We start from the raw sequence: 16,385 nt of genomic DNA, 5'->3' as shown, positions 1-16,385 counted from the left end.
TTTCCCTGCTTTTAACAAATCTTGAAAGGGAGCAATTATGGTTTGTATTGACATTTAAAAGGAGGCAAGAGCTCCACCTATGTCTGCCACAGAGATGGAAATACCTATTTCTGTGTGGTAACAGAAAATAACAGACCCATGCAAGCAAATATTCCTGCCTTCTTTCTTCTCTGTGTAGCTGAGAGTTGGAAGCAGCGCTAGGGGAAAACAGTAGAGCTGGCTACCTGAAGATGGCTGATGACAAAGAGAGATTAGCTTTGCCAAGTGCCTCGCCTCTGCTTTTTTTCCTCCTGCCCTTCAGTCTGCCTTCTCCCCATGCTGTGGTTCTTGTTCTCAGTGTGTCTTCTTTAAGGAACAGATTCAGTCCAGCTGTGTGGTAAGCCAAGACTGTGATGAGGGTGAAGGAGAGAGATGAACTCTTTCCTTCTCTCTCTACCTAGGAAATAAAAAAAGTTGTCCCCTCTACCTCCCAATATCACCAACTTTGGAAAAGTCTTTCCTGAGACAGGCTGTGTTTCTTTTAACCAGTCACGTCTTTTCAATGAAAAGGTAATGGGCATTTCTGTAATTGCTAGCAGCCTCTCCAATTTTTTCTCTCTTTTATATTGGGCTCCTTCAGGATATAAAGCATTGCTGAAACAGCACTAACGTTCATTACTTCTGAAAGAATGATGGGCTAAGAGTCAAGCAGCATCTTGCCATGTGATTTCTTTCTGTTTTAAGCCATCCAGGTGATGCTTATGCTACCATGTTATTGGAAATCTGGATCATTTGCTCCCTGTAATGCATGGTAAACCGATGCTGTAACCCAGAAGGCTTTCCTTGTCCATCCCCTATCAGCCACCTCCTTAATCCGTATTGTTTGGGGGCACTGGGAAGGGAGGAGTCGCACTCCACAGGACGCTTGCTGCTGGCAGTGTTCTTCCAGGCAGTGTTAAGTCCCACTGTGCTTTGTGATTTCTCTCTAGCGAGTGCTGGAAGGGTGCTGAGGGCCCAAACCTGCCTGTTTCTGGCTGCTGCTCAGGTGTGGTAGCGTTTCAAAGGTGTATGCAGGAGTCTTCCTGTTTAGCTAGGTAAGATCCTTGAAGAAGGCAGTTGGAAGGATTTTTATGGGCTGCATTCCATTCCAAGCATCTTTCACTACTATCCAGCCCTTGCTGGAGCAGGGGTGTGCTGGGAGTACTTTTACAGGTTTGTTAGGATATCTCCCATTTTTTTGTGAAGGAGGGAATTAGTTTGGCTACTAACAGAACAGTTTCCATCCACATTAGGGTGCAAAAAAGTCTGTCTTGGTGCATAGCATCCACCTTTTTTGTGGTGTGATGGATAAGCAAAGTAGTCATTAGTTATTACTTGCTTCTTTCAGGTAGGTAAATATGATCTAGAGGAGACAGATAACGATAGGTGGATATGAACGAGGGGACAGAGAGAATTTTTTGGTGTCTTAAGACACACTGATGTAAATATAAACCACAAAATAATATCTCTTGAAAACCTCCCATGGGAGCCTAAAAGCCCTAAAGCCCCTGTTCATCATAACAGCTTGGCAGGTTCTGGATACTTCCCCATAATGGCCATACAGCCAGAGCAGGTGAAGCCTGTTAGCTTCACTGCAGAAGTAAAAAAGATTTTGCGTTTTCTCTGACACAGAACGAGGTCCTGCAAAGGAAAAATCAAGCAGCAGCTATGTTCAAGTTCAGTTCCATTGTAGTCTCGCAGCCATGACAAAAGCAAAACCCAGGAAGGGGTAACTATGGAGTGTACCTAGAAATAAAGGACTCAAAAGTTAGGAAATGCCTCTACTAATGTTATTAAAGTTTAAGTATTTACGTTTTGGATTGACTCAGTGGTGTGGCTGGGAAGACCAGTAGGAGCAAAGGACTGACTTGCAGAGCGTCATCTATTTTTCCGCTCCTCACCAGTGAGAGGCAATGCCATAATGATGGGATTTGGTTTTACATTGCCTTAAGCCAACCTACAGAATTGGTTTGAACCAGGGAAGATAGAAACTTGCAAGAAGAGCTGGAGCTAGGCTTGGGGAGAAGCTCCTTAGAGCTGGCTTGGGAAATGAGGCTCTGTAGCAGCTCTCTAGGTATCAGGAAGAAATTGCAGATGCCTGCCCTACTAAAATGAGAGAGAAAGATGACAAATAAGGACAGCAGCCACACAGACTGCTGCAGACCCATTTTCCTCATGTGCTCCCCCCCCCCCCCCTTAAAATAAAAAAATGCTCTTGTTTTTGAGAAACTGGTACCTGAAGGGGAAACCCAAGAGTTCCCAGAAGACTTGTCAGAGAGTTTTCAGTGCTTTTAAAGCAAAACCACAACTCTCTATGCAAGGCCTAAGCAGGTGGAGGATCCCTTTTGAGAAAGAAGGGATTTTTAGCTGGAAGTCCGTCTCCTGTGGTGATCCCTGGGGTGGCCAGTAGAAAACCTGCCTCACTTCCAGAAGCTTTGTGTTGTTCACCTCTTCTGTTTCCTTCCCCAGAAGGAGGTCTTTGCAGGGCTCAGCTCTGGACATGATGTAGTCTAGTGATTCCTCCTCCTTTTCCTCTCATGCTGTCTGCTAAAGAATTGACTATTTGGAGAGGGGTCTCTGTCTCTTTTACGTACTTGTAAAAGTCCAGGGCTAATCCCCTATAGCTACTCACAGTGAGACTGAAATTTAGTTCCCTTCCCATTTTTAGTTTCATTTACTGGTTTTCTGTGGGCCAATGACATATTTTTCTCTTCTTCTATATAAAACGGCAGCAATTTTTAATAAAACATGTTGCAAGTCTTTACTGCTTTCCATCATTCAGTGTTATTAATGAATTATCCTTCATAATGTTCCTTTCAGAGATATTTCAGTCCCTAGCTTGCAGATGTAGGTATTGTTGTACTTGGAGAGATCACTTACCTTTTACAAATATTTGGATGTTTTTAAAAACCCCAAGGAGAAAAGGCCAACTTTTTGGCCTCTGCTTTAATTCGGCACCAAGGAATTGCTGTAATTTAGGCTCAAAGTTTTCAATGAAGACACTGGGATTTAAGGTGAATGGAATTTCAAAAGGTGCTGTAGTTGAAGGACCCTTTGCCTTCTCCGGCAGCTTGAGCATGTTTCCCCTGAGAGACTTTCAAGGGCTTATCCGTAGCTGGTAGAAACTGCCAGTTCTGATTCCTTCCCCTGCTCCCCACCCTTTGCTTCTAAGCCAAGCAAGAGTAAAAAGGCAGCTTTTATTTTCATTTTGCATCGTGTGTTGGGTTTCTATTCAGGTCTGTCAAACATTGCACCACAGTATCTGAGCGATGTCCTTTTGGGTACAGGGGAAGTTGGGACCTTTAATTATGAGTAATGCTAAAAGTAGCAGTTACCCAGGAGCATGAATGCAAAAATCAGATAGTCACATGAAGGAGAAGTTGTCTTGGGATCCACAACTTTCAAAATCGCTACACGTGCCAAGAAGGTTGTTAAGGCTCCTCTCTTTGTAAGTGTGAAATTGTGGACAGAAAACTATTAAACTATTGGAGTAGTTCTAAATGTGCATTTCTGTGGTATGGTTTGCATTTGTTTTATTTTTTCCTCTAGCTGCTTTCCTTATTCTGCTGTTATTAGTCCACACCTCATTATATGCTCCTAGAGAGTACATCCCTCTTGCTTATTAGGATGGTGTAGGTGGTAATTTGCAGTGGTGCAAAGTGCTGAAGGAGAGATAATCAGCTGGGTAAGTCATTACTCTGTGCAGAGACCAACTTGCTGACTCGCTGTGCACAGCTTACTTATCCCACATTGTTTAGGGCCTAGAATGTTGTAGTAATCGAAAATGTAATAGAAAAACTTTAACTTGCTTGCCTAGAACAGAAAAAAAAAAAAGATATTGCTGAGTGAAGAATACATTGTCCTACCCTAGTAAAAGCTGTAAGTTGAGGGTCTTGGACGCTGTAGTGAATCCAGTAAAGCACAGTTCAACTCAGTAGCCTGCACTAAATAGCCTTATAGAGTGCTGCATTGCCTCTCATTTTCTTTCTCAAATATCTCACCCTGAATCCATGTCAAGGTACAGGCAGTTCTTTTGCTGTGATCTGACGTAGCTCTGGTTACCATGTGGCACTTCTTAGTACTTTGTGATAAAAGTTTCTAACACTGGGTTCTTCTTTTCTAAGCAGTGTTTTCTTGTGTTTTTTTTTTCCCAGCTATCCATTGCAATCTGAATCCAAATGGTATTGATCACCCTGTCCCCACAGAAGGTATTAATCTGCAACTTGAAGGTGAAGGAGTTGAATCCCCCTCTGTTAAGAACACTAGTACTCCAAAAGGATCTGAGTCAAAAGAGACACCCAAGAGACAACAAGTGGAGCCAGAAATATCTAAGGTAGGTAGGACTGGGTTCTTATTTATTTTGGTGAGTCTTAAAGAACCCAGGCTTCTTGAAGTCCTGCCTACTGCTTAAAAAGCATTTATCATCCTGTTAAAGACATACAAAGCTGCATAAGTAACAGTCTGAGGAAGCGGGTGTTATAGAAGCAAGGTGTTGCCATGGAGTTTTAGCCCACACACATCTTGGACATTACACTATTTTATTTTTCTTTAGATGAAGATAATTAAAATAATGGGATCTCTCTTTTTGAGACACTGTGAAGACTTTTTTCCCAAATGACTCGGGTAACAACCAGAATGGGAATAGATATGTTTGTCTTGAGTGTTTTTTGTTCGCTTGTTTATTTTTTCCTAAGGCAGGTAAAGGAAGTAAAAGTTCCATGAATATATGGATTTTTATATGGGTGACTAAGTTTAATAAACTCTTAACCAATTTTAGGTAAAATACCAGCTCAGTTCTTCTGTATCTGGTATGTCAGTGAATAAACATACTTCAGAGGTGAATTCCTAAAGACAAATGAAGTGTCTGTCCTTATTCATAAGCTGCTATTTCTTGCTTGTGTGCGACAGACATGACTACCTGAAGTTGAATATGTGTGCTCCAGGCACTTTGGGTATACAATAATTTGTCATATTAGGTATGTTTTTAACTAGAATGAAAAGTAAGAGAATGTTAAAAAAAATGGGAGGCTCTTTAAAAGCCTTGTCAGTCTTTTTGATCTTTAAAGGCCTAAACCCAGTGTTTGGGAGTGATTTCTGCAGAGTGGAAAATTGAGTTTTTACTGAATTGGACACTTCAGGAGTTAACAGAGCAAACAAAAACTTTTTTCTTTCTTTCTTTTTTTTTTTTTAAGATCCAGAAAAGGCAGTAACAATTAATTCAATGACTTAACAAATAAGAGTTTCCTACTGTTATCAGTATAAAAAATAATACGCAAACAGTTGTGATGTATTTCACTTTTAGAATAAAATAGCATTAAACATTTTGGGCAGTAGCCTTGACAATGAAAGCTTGGTATGACTTCTCCGTTCTGATTTTTATCTAAAATACCTAGTTTTAAGTGAGTGCAATTTAAACTCATTTCATTCTGTCTTAAGTCATTGAACTAGATCCAGTTCAGGTTGGCTTTGATCAAAATCACTGGTACTTGCAGTCTGTTTTGTGGCCAATTATCAAGCATGTTGTTGATATCTCTTGAACCCTTGGCGAACAGGTTTGTGCTTACTGCTTTGAACCATCCATATGGTGACAAGACCACCAAATTTTGGATGGGCTTTGAGACAAAGCTGAGCTAATAATGTATTTACCCAGCTTTTTGCAGACAAAAGCAAGCTAGCCCTGCCCGTGTTTCAACATCACCAGATGAAAATCTGCCCTGTACTGAAAGCTAAGGAGGTGTGTTAAGCTCGGAGGAGATCTTACAAGCTTGGACGTGAAGAAGCTAAATGACGCAATGGGGCCTCCAATTGAATGGGCTCATGTGCAACACAGGCAGATCAAGCTTGTCTTTGCTTGCAAAAGACTCATCTTAGTGGAAAATCAGGATGAAATACATCTGTGATTTGATGCAATGGAGCCCGTTTCCACTGTCTGAACTGTACTTTTTGGACTGACGAATACGAAACCATTTCCCAGGCTGTCCCTGCTGGAGATAGCTGGGGAAGATGGGAAGCGTAGTGCTCTTAAAGAGGTCAAATCAACTATTGATTTCCCACATCTGATTGCAGTAGCTTTATTTAGAAAGTTCAGCATGCTTTAGATTTAAAAACAAACAAAACGCCACTAAATATTTTCCTTGATGGAATAAGCTCAGCATAATAGTATCAAGCTATTGAAGTGGACTTTTTCTGAATGAATTGCTGCCTTGTTAGTAACTTTGGGTTTTATGTGTTTTATTAACTTAGTGATGTTTTTCATCTGATTTCATATGTTATAGCCTGAGGTGGACCATACTTTCTGGCTTGCTATGCCTTAAATTTAAAAATCATGTTGCTTTATCCTCTAAAATGTGAATGAGAGTTGGGTTTGTAACTTGTGTGGCTTTAAGAGTTGAATTAAGCTGTCATTATGAAACTTCATCCATTCAATCATATCTGTACAGTGGAAAGATGAGTAGGAATAGAGGAAAGTATTGTAAATAAAACATTGTGGACAGATCCATTTGTTTTATATTTCCTCATTGCTCAGTTGTTTTTAAAAAAGTTTCTTCGCAATCCTATGTATTCAAATATTATTAACACATACCTCATATCCACAGTAGTGAGACTTACATTGCACAAAGCAATGCAATGTATTGAATGCAATTTAAGATGCCTTATAGACCATCTTCTCTGCTTTCAGCTTTCTAATTTGTCTTCATTGGGACCAATTCCAGCACTTTAAACCCCTGGCTGCTCTAAGGTTTTGCTGTCCAAAAGAAAAAACAAAATATCCTGTCTAATGAAGTATTTTCTTCTTTTTCTGTCCTCAGCTGTGGACTTGCAGAACAGTAGTAACTCATGGACTACAGATAGATTTAAAGTTCCTTTTTATGCAGCTACTATAATGTAAATGGGGGAATACAAGTGTTTGTTTCTATATTTGGGATGCAGACAGCCGGAAGTGTAGTGTGAGTGAAGGATCAGTATTTTAGAAGTTCTTGATGAGTATGCAATCTAATTTTTATAGGCTGAGATATAATTTTAATGCAAAATGGAACAATGGTCTTAATGGAAAATGGAACAATGATCTTAGTCTCCCTCAACTGGTTCCCTAAGGAACCACCTTGTTACAAATGTGAGCAAGTCCAGAAAAGGCCAAGGTTTTTCCTATCTAAACTGATGTGCATAATGCAGCGAGACTCTGAAAATGTACAGGATATAATGCAAATTAAGGACATTATATGAAGTGTAAAAATACTGAGCTTTTTTATTTTATATATTTATTTTAAGGTGTGTATATCAATATACACAATTTTTGGTCAGTAATTGATTTTTCAGTATTCATGGTATGTAAAAAAATTCAGGCAGTTGAGTGGACACTTTTACAGAGCAGAAAACTTCTTGGAGAAAGCAAAGATGTTTTTTTAATATATGTAAAAAAATGTATATTAGTTCTTAAACACCTTCTACATCTAACCTCTGGTGTGTGTGTTTTCTGGAATTCTTACCTTTTTTTTTTTATTAGAGTGCTACTTCTGGCTCTTATGTCTGTTCTGTTTGGTTTTAATATCATAGCTATCTCTAAATAAATACAATAAGTCAGGACATTTAGAGTTAGGCTTCTGTTAAAAAAAAAAAAAATAATTAGCGTTTTACTGTACCTAAGCAACAAGCACGAACAGAAAGAAAATAATGGTCTGCTGTTAAACAGGAGAGGTGATTTAGTGACCAAGAGCACTGTAAGATGCCTTATAGACCATCTTCTCTGCTTTCAGCTTTCTAATTTGTCTTCATTGGGACCAATTCCAGCACTTTAAACCCCTGGCTGCTCTAAGGTTTTGCTGTCCAAAAGAAAAAACAAAATATCCTGTCTAATGAAGTATTTTCTTCTTTTTCTGTCCTCAGCTGTGGACTTGCAGAACAGTAGTAACTCATGGACTACAGATAGATTTAAAGTTCCTTTTTATGCAGCTACTATAATGTAAATGGGGGAATACAAGTGTTTGTTTCTATATTTGGGATGCAGACAGCCGGAAGTGTAGTGTGAGTGAAGGATCAGTATTTTAGAAGTTCTTGATGAGTATGCAATCTAATTTTTATAGGCTGAGATATAATTTTAATGCAAAATGGAACAATGGTCTTAATGGAAAATGGAACAATGATCTTAGTCTCCCTCAACTGGTTCCCTAAGGAACCACCTTGTTACAAATGTGAGCAAGTCCAGAAAAGGCCAAGGTTTTTCCTATCTAAACTGATGTGCATAATGCAGCGAGACTCTGAAAATGTACAGGATATAATGCAAATTAAGGACATTATATGAAGTGTAAAAATACTGAGCTTTTTTATTTTATATATTTATTTTAAGGTGTGTATATCAATATACACAATTTTTGGTCAGTAATTGATTTTTCAGTATTCATGGTATGTAAAAAAATTCAGGCAGTTGAGTGGACACTTTTACAGAGCAGAAAACTTCTTGGAGAAAGCAAAGATGTTTTTTTAATATATGTAAAAAAATGTATATTAGTTCTTAAACACCTTCTACATCTAACCTCTGGTGTGTGTGTTTTCTGGAATTCTTACCTTTTTTTTTTTATTAGAGTGCTACTTCTGGCTCTTATGTCTGTTCTGTTTGGTTTTAATATCATAGCTATCTCTAAATAAATACAATAAGTCAGGACATTTAGAGTTAGGCTTCTGTTAAAAAAAAAAAAAATAATTAGCGTTTTACTGTACCTAAGCAACAAGCACGAACAGAAAGAAAATAATGGTCTGCTGTTAAACAGGAGAGGTGATTTAGTGACCAAGAGCACTGAAAAGGCAGAGGTTCTCAACACTTTCTTCATGTCTGTATTTACCAGCACTGCTGGCCCCAGGCCTTGGGAACAACAACCCAGGTAGATGCAAACACAGACCCACCATCAGTGAAGGAAGAGTTGGTATGTAAACTATTGCAGGGGCTTGATCCCTACAAATCAATGGGCCCTGATGCTATCCACCCAAGGGTGTTAAGAGAGCTGGCTGATGTTGTTGTGAGGCCACTATCCATAATCTTTGAGAAGTTGTGGAGAACTGGGGATGTCCCAGAAGACTGGAAGAAAGCTGAAGTCACCCCAAACTACAAGAAGGGCTTAAAGGAGGATTCAGTAAATTATAGGCCTGGTAGTCTTACTTCAGTCCCTGGGAAAGTCATGGAGCGAATCCTCCTGGGGGCTGTCGCAAGTCAGATAAAGTACGTGATTGGGAAAAGCCAGCATGGATTCGCCAAGGGCAAATCATGCTTGGCAAACCTGAACGCCTTCTATGACAAAGTAACCTGCTCAGTTGATGTGGGACAACCTGTGGACGTTGTCTACCTGGATTTCTCCAAGATTTTTGACACGGTTCCCCACAGCGTTGTCCTAGAGAATCTGGTGTGTTACAGTCTAGTCAAGGTGGTCTATGCGGTGGGTGGGGAACTGGCTGACAGACTGTACCCAGAAGGTAGTGGTAAATAGCTTCTTTCCAAATTATGGCAGCCTGTCACAAGTGGGGTCCCCCAGGGATCGATACTGGGCCCAAGGCTGTTTAATATCCTCATAAGTGATCTGGATGATGGGATCAAGCATACCCTGACGAAGTTTGCTTATGATACCAAACCTAGGGGGGAGATGGACACTTGGGAAGGGAGAGCCACCCTGCAGGAAGACCTGCATAGTCTGGAAGAGTGGGCTAACAGGATCCTTATGAATTTCAACAAGGTCAAGTGTAATAAGGTCTTGCAGCTGGGAGAATATAATCCACAAGTGCAGCACAGACTGGGATCTACCTGGCTTGGAGCAGCTCTGTGGAAAAGGACCTGGGGGTCCTGGTGGACAAGCAGCTTATTATGAGTGCACAGTGTGCTGCAGTGGCAAAGAAAGCCAACAGGATGCTGGGTTGCATCAACAAGGGCATCACCAGCAGAGATAAAGAAGTCATTATTCCGCTGTACTCAGCACTTGTCAGGTCACACCTGGAATACTGTATTCAGTTTTGGTCCCCGCTATACAAAAAAGATGTGGACAGGCTGGAGAGGGGCCAGAGAAGGGCCACCAAGAGGATCCAAGGACTGGGAACCCTGCCATATGAGGAAAGGCTGAGAGAACTGTGGTTGTTCAGCATCAAGAAAGGCTTAGGGGAGACCTTATCACCACGTTCCAGTATTTAAAGGATGGCTATAAAGAAGATGGGGACTTCCTTCTTACAAGGAGTCACGTGGAAAAGATGAGGGGTAATGGGTACAAGTTACTTCTGGGGATATTCCGACTGGACACGAGAAAAATTTTTCATAATGCGAACAATCAGCCATTAGAATAATCTCTCTAGGGAAGTGGTGGATGCACCAACATTGGACACTGTTAAGATTCAGCTGAACAGGGTGCTGGGCCATCTTGGCTAGACCATGCTTTTGCCAGGAATGGTTGGACCAGATGATCCTTAAGGTCCCTTCCAACCTGGGATTCTATGATTCTATATTTTTGCAGTTGTGTACTTCTCTGAGTATAGGGTTTAACAGAAGGTAACTTTCCTAACAAAATTCAGAAAATCATCTCTTACAGAAGTATTAACTTTTATCAAGGCTTCCCACATGTTGCACTCATAAAGCCCTGGTCATTGTGAGCGTGAAACCCAAATCTGGTCTGTCACTTATTAGGAGAAGATTATTTATTCAGGTAGTTTTGATTCCTAAGTAAGGTGTGCATATCTGGTGACATACTTTGTCTCATTATGTGGTAGCAGCAGTAGCAAATAATAAAGGCTTTTTAATGGCAACCACTACAGTTAGACTTTTTATCTTGTGTTAGCAATGGCGTTTTTTTTTCTTTTTATCAGACTCAGAGACAAATTAGAAGTCCTTTAAAATATTCATGTAAACTACGAAAAGAAACTGGTAAAAGAAGTGAGAAGCTTTTTTATCTTGCCTTCTGTTGATAAGTGCTCTATAAATACCAGTAGACTATACTTCTTTGTTGCAGTGTAGCCCATTAATTCTTTTGGTTAATTTTGCTTTCTTAAAAAGAATGCTTTTTTCCAGAATTACATGGAACAGCACTGAAGGGCTGACTGAACTCGCTAACAAGAGGATGAGAATTTATCTTGGTTTACTGGGCCCGGTGCAGGACTGATTGGGGTGGAAGCAGCTCCTCTGGCTTCCTGGGAGTTCTGCTTTGCTCAGGAAATATTTGGTGTGTGTCAAGTGTGTGATGAAATGTCCAAGCACAAAAGAGTGAGGCTTCTGAGTAATAATGGTGTTAGAGAATTCTTCTTAGAAATATAGAAGTGTTTTGGCAGTTATTTTAAAAAATAAAAATGTTCTGGTACTATTCTCTAATGAGAGACTAGAAAAAGTAATTTTCTAGAAGAGTTCTCCAGGTTTTTCAATCAGTGGCTTCTGCTTCACAGTGTTTATCCTTTTTGGTCAGGCTTATAAAATGGGTTGGATGAGAAAGACAGTATTTGCCAAGCAGTGGTCCTGGTGATGATTATGATGGAACATACGTGTTCATCAGCGTAGCTGCTTGGTGTACTAAGACCATTTTATTCCCCCCCCCTTTTTTTTTTTCTTCATTTTTTTGCAATTGGTTGGGAAATGCCAATGGCCACTGAACTGGGACAATGAGGTTTTACCATTTTGCTTTGTTTTCCAACTATCCCTCTCTTGTGAAACTTCAGCAAACATTTCATCTGTTGAAGGGAAGGTTTGGCATAACCCCCAGCTGGGCTGTTCCACTCCTTTAGGTTTTGCTTTAAAATTGTGCAGCAGGGTGGGAGGGTGTTTGAATTGCAGACCCCTCCATGTTATCCCAGTGGAGGTGCAGATCCGGGATGGTGAAATGTCCATTGACAGAAAGTTTGCTTTTCGTAGTCAGTTTTGGTGAAGAATCATCATAGAATCACGGAACGGTTTAGGTTGGAAGGGACCTTAAAGATCATCTAGTTCCAACCCCCCTGCCATGGGCAGGGACACCTTCCACTACACCAGGCGGAACTACCAGAAGTAGTTAACAGATTACCGATCTCCATATTGGAAGTGGTTGAGTCATCATCCCTGGAGGTATTTAAAAGACATATAGATGTGGTGATGGACATCATTTAGCGGTAACTTGGCAGTGTAGGTTAATGGTTGGACTCCATGATCTTAAAGGTCTTTTCCAACCTAAATGATTCTATGATTCTATTCCATGATCGGATCACCACAATGAAAGCCAACAGATACAATGTGAGCGTGATTATTTTTTTTTTAATTCTTTTTTTTTTTTTCCTCTCCCCACTCTTTCACTGCAACAGTGACAAAACACCACTTTTTGTGGATTTTAAAATATGTGGTAAATGTTAATATCAAGTAGCTAAAATAATTACCCTTCAGGGCAATGTGCCTTTCTAACGTCTCATTCTGTGACTATTAGTTATACACAGTAATTGGTGTGCTCGCTTCTGTCGTCATTTTCCATAAACTTTTTCTTTCATGTGTTGCGTAGTTAGAAGTATGCATGTTGTCTTGCGTTCAGGTGTCTAAATTGGTGGCTGAAATGTTTGATGTGTATGGATCTCTTCCTGTCCTAGCCTGTAAATGTGATTGTGACCTCTGGCTGAAGTCTGAAGTTTCAGAACAGTGCAGTGAACAAACCTTTTATCCTGAGCGGTGAAACAGGAGTTCTGGGTGACCCTGTACATTTCAAGCAGCTGAGGCTCATGTTTTGTTTATTGCTCTGGGGTTTTACTGGTGTGAATGAAGTGCTGGAATAACCCTACCTGTAGTGCAGAATATAGCTGTTTGGTTCAGGATTTACATTGTCACGAGCCAGGGAAACAAGAAACACCTTTCTCTGTTGGGGTCCTGTAAAGCAGCTTATCACAGGAGGACAAATGCCTGATTCAGAATCCAAGTGTATTCTTGCTGTTGTATGTTTTTCCCCGTTGCTATATCATCCATTGTTGTTATAAATACTGTAATATGAAGGCCCACATTTTTGCAGTGAGGTTTCTACATTCAGCGTAAAAGGTCTGGCTTCTCCCATTCATCGTGTTTGCCCTGACTGCGTGCCTGGGGATTCTGAAATATCATCTGCCCTGACAGCAGCCGCGTGTAAGTGGGAGAACTTGCCTGAGTTAGTTTGTTGTGCTCTGCCCAAGACAGCGAGGGGAAGATGAAGGGCATCTGCAAAGGGCTGTTACTCATTTCCTTCTCCTTAACCCCCATCACAAGGTGGGATTATTTTCCTATTGCTTCTCTTCTTTCTCCCCATAGTAAGTCAAAATAATTAGCTCAGACTAATACTCTTTAGATGGGTATAAGTAGAACAGATGAAGTTTACTCACGAAGACCATGATTGATTGACCTTCCAAATGATTTAAAGGGATCCTTTATGAAATTTGTCTCTACAAGCATGCCCTATCTATGACTTCAGTCCATCAGGTGATAATAGGAAGAGAAATTTCTGTTTGTCAGGGTTTTTACAGTTGGACCTCCACCAAAAAATCGACAATGAAAACATTTTCAGTGTTTTCACGGGAAGGACGGCAAGGTGTGGGCCCGTGGGAAGCAGCGCAGCCTGTGGCCCTGCGGTGCGCTAGGGGCTGCACATATGCACAGCAAAGCGGTGGTTTATGCTGCAGGGAGCAAATGCAGTCCTCATATAGGGCAGGCGAGAGCAGATGGTTACGAAGAGGCAGCTGAAAGAGCATAAGGAAGGAAATGTAGTCTGATCTGGCGCCTGTCGCCCTGTAAAAGCTATCAGTGTGAAATTTGTGTTCTTTCCCATTACACTAGTGTGAAAAGGAGCAGCAATTGCAGTATGTATTAGCAAACATAAGCAGTAAAAAGCCATGGAAGTACTCTCAGAAATAAGTGGGATGTCTAATACTATCGACACATGTAGACACCAGACACATTATTGAAAAGAACTACTTCTCTTCGGGGAAAAAGAAATATAGATAAAAAGATGGAGCGGCTTTTAGAGGAAAAAGCAATTCCATACAGCGTGTGGATGCATAATGTACTTATAGTGCCAGTTCTGCTGCTTGCCTGGTTATGAAGGTGCTCCACAAAGCCATCCAAACCCTCTGCTTTCACTTTGAAGCTACTTTAAAGGCTTCATAGAGATTGCTGAAAAAATAAAGCAGTATTTTAATGACACAGCTGCCTTGATGGGGAAGGAAAAGTATAGAATTGTCCGGTAAAGAAAATAATAGCATTGTGATTAAAGGGATTACGAAATGTATTGTAGAACCAATTTAGCATTTAAAATGGGAATGCAGTTTAATGCTCCACTGCTGGCACTGCAGGTTCTGCAAATAGCGCATCTCATCTGAGTTATAACAATAATTTCATTAATCTGCCACATGTGTTTGCTGGACACTTCTGACAAAACTGATTAGCAATTGCTGTAGTCTACCTTGCTCTCTACAAGTGGAAACTTTTTTCTTTTCCATTTTGAAAAAAATAACATAATTGCTGAGCACTGGGAGTGAAATGTGTCACCATCACAAAAGGGGTGTGGGACTGTAATAGCCTTGATAATGTCTGAAGGGCGTTTCTTGTGTTATCAAGCTGTCAAGCGTTCCCTCAGTGCAGAGGTGTGCTGAGGAGGGAAGGGATTTCATTAGGAGAGTCTGGAAAAGGGTGGCCTGAGGCAGAGTGGAGTCTGTCTTGCCCTCAGTTACCATGGGTGGAATTGCATTTGCTGATGAGGGCAACTTAAATTAAGTGTCTATGTGTAAGCTAGGGATCTCAAACTCCATTCTGTCCTCTGCCCTACTCGCTAACCAGCCTCGGCGTTTGATGTTGAAATGGTTATTAATGTCTGATGGAGGTGACACCTTGCATTAGGAGGCTGTCTTTCAGAAGCTGCATTTACCTCAAATCATACTTTGAATGCTTAGGGTAGAGTAGTCCCATGTATATGGCTATGTTCAAGATGATCTTCTAGCAAGCAAATACTGCTTAATCTGAAAAAAAAGACTGTCTTTTGGATTAAAAGGAACGGAGTGTGTGTGTGTTTCGTTTTCGCTCTTTCTTTTAATTGGTCTTGGACTTCAGAAGCCCGTCGCTTTTCAGTAGAAGTGGAGTTCTTGCTCTGTGGCTCAGTTTTCCAACTGTAGAAGAATGATGATAATTAGGACCAATTAGAACTGTGGTTTCAGTAGCAAACTGAGATTTGGAATAGATTTGCTACCAAAATTTTGTCTTTTGCATGTGTATGTATGTGAAATTGTTTGTCCAAAAACTCTGCAACGTGTCCCTGAAAACTGGACAACATTGGCTTGGTCAGGCTGCCCGAGAATAACCAATGCAGCAGCACGTTTGCTGCCTGTGTCTGTTCCTCTCCGTGAGTCCAGCTGTTTTCCATGGTGGGTAGTGGTGAAGGCACCACTGGTGCTTTGTGTCATCCCTCTGATTTTGACTGGAAGCATTTGGTGGATGGGGATTGGAGCGCACACGGTGTTTGGCTCTGAGGGGTATCTTGTCTCATTTAGGGCCTCTAGGCGCTGCAAAAATGCCAACAATAATGACCTCTGAAATCAAGGAGACTTTTCAGTATGCTTTCACTTCACACTTTGCAAATACTAGTTCTTTTTAGCTATTTCTGAATGTGGACTTCAGTCAGAAGTGTTTCTGTTTTATCTCTATTCCACAGTCAGCTGTAGATTACTGTGTAGCTGATGTGCCACGGCAGGGAGCGGGGAAACAACTCCCAAATGTTAAAGCCGACATTTTCTATGATGCTGTCTATTATCAGTGGGGCAAGCAGAAGGTAAGGAGAATGTAGTTTTTAATGAGAGACAATTCTTCCCTTTCCCTCTTTAATTTTTTTGACCAACTGATTTGTAAGTAGCATGGGGTTTCCTTGGTTGTGATGCCATTAAGTGAAGCTTTGATACAGTGATTCAGCCTGGGGATGGCTTTAAGTGCCTGTGTCCTACTTCTAGTACTTCTATGCTTCTAGTTATGTTAATGGAGTACTTTTATATTGTCATTAACCACTCTGGGCATTTTCAGAGTTCGTTTGAAACTAAGAATGATATCCAAGTATGACAGACTCTTAAACTAAAGGAAGTGTTGTAGGTTTGCAATGGGCGAGCAGAGGGAGGGAGGAAGCAGTACAACGGTGTGTTTCTTTGCATTTGGGAGGTATAAATGTTAATGTGCAGCTGAGGCCTTCAGCAGTTGGAAAAGACAAATGCTGTTTGTGATAGTGGCATCAAACATCACCAGTAATTTCCCTTTAAGAGATTAGGGAACATGAATCCAATTCCTTCAACAAATCCACAGTTTAAGAAGAGGAAAGAGATTACCTTCTGGTTTTAGGCTATTTACTTATTTTAGCTTTTGAACAGTCTCTTGTTCTGTTCATACAAACTTGTGA

The 16,385-nt window shown here is 40.6% G+C and overlaps 1 protein-coding gene across 1 annotated transcript in view; it reads left to right on the top strand.

Annotated features, from left to right (window-relative positions):
• The first annotated feature begins 3,287 nt into the window (after nucleotides 1-3,287).
• Nucleotides 3,288-16,385, top strand: part of SAMD12 (sterile alpha motif domain containing 12) — a 155,756-nt gene continuing 142,658 nt past the window's right edge. Inside the window, exons 1-2 of the mRNA XM_009881028.1 lie at nucleotides 3,288-3,330; nucleotides 4,173-4,351. Coding sequence (XP_009879330.1) covers nucleotides 3,288-3,330; nucleotides 4,173-4,351 — 222 coding nt within the window. The remainder of the gene's footprint in view (nucleotides 3,331-4,172; nucleotides 4,352-16,385) is intronic.

The sequence above is a fragment of the Charadrius vociferus genome, unplaced genomic scaffold (assembly GCF_000708025.1).
Source record: "Charadrius vociferus isolate BGI_N301 unplaced genomic scaffold, ASM70802v2 scaffold2, whole genome shotgun sequence".
Classification (NCBI taxonomy): Eukaryota; Metazoa; Chordata; class Aves; order Charadriiformes; family Charadriidae; genus Charadrius; species Charadrius vociferus.
Note: the sequence above shows the minus strand (reverse complement) of the source record. Positions and strands in the feature narration are given on the sequence as shown.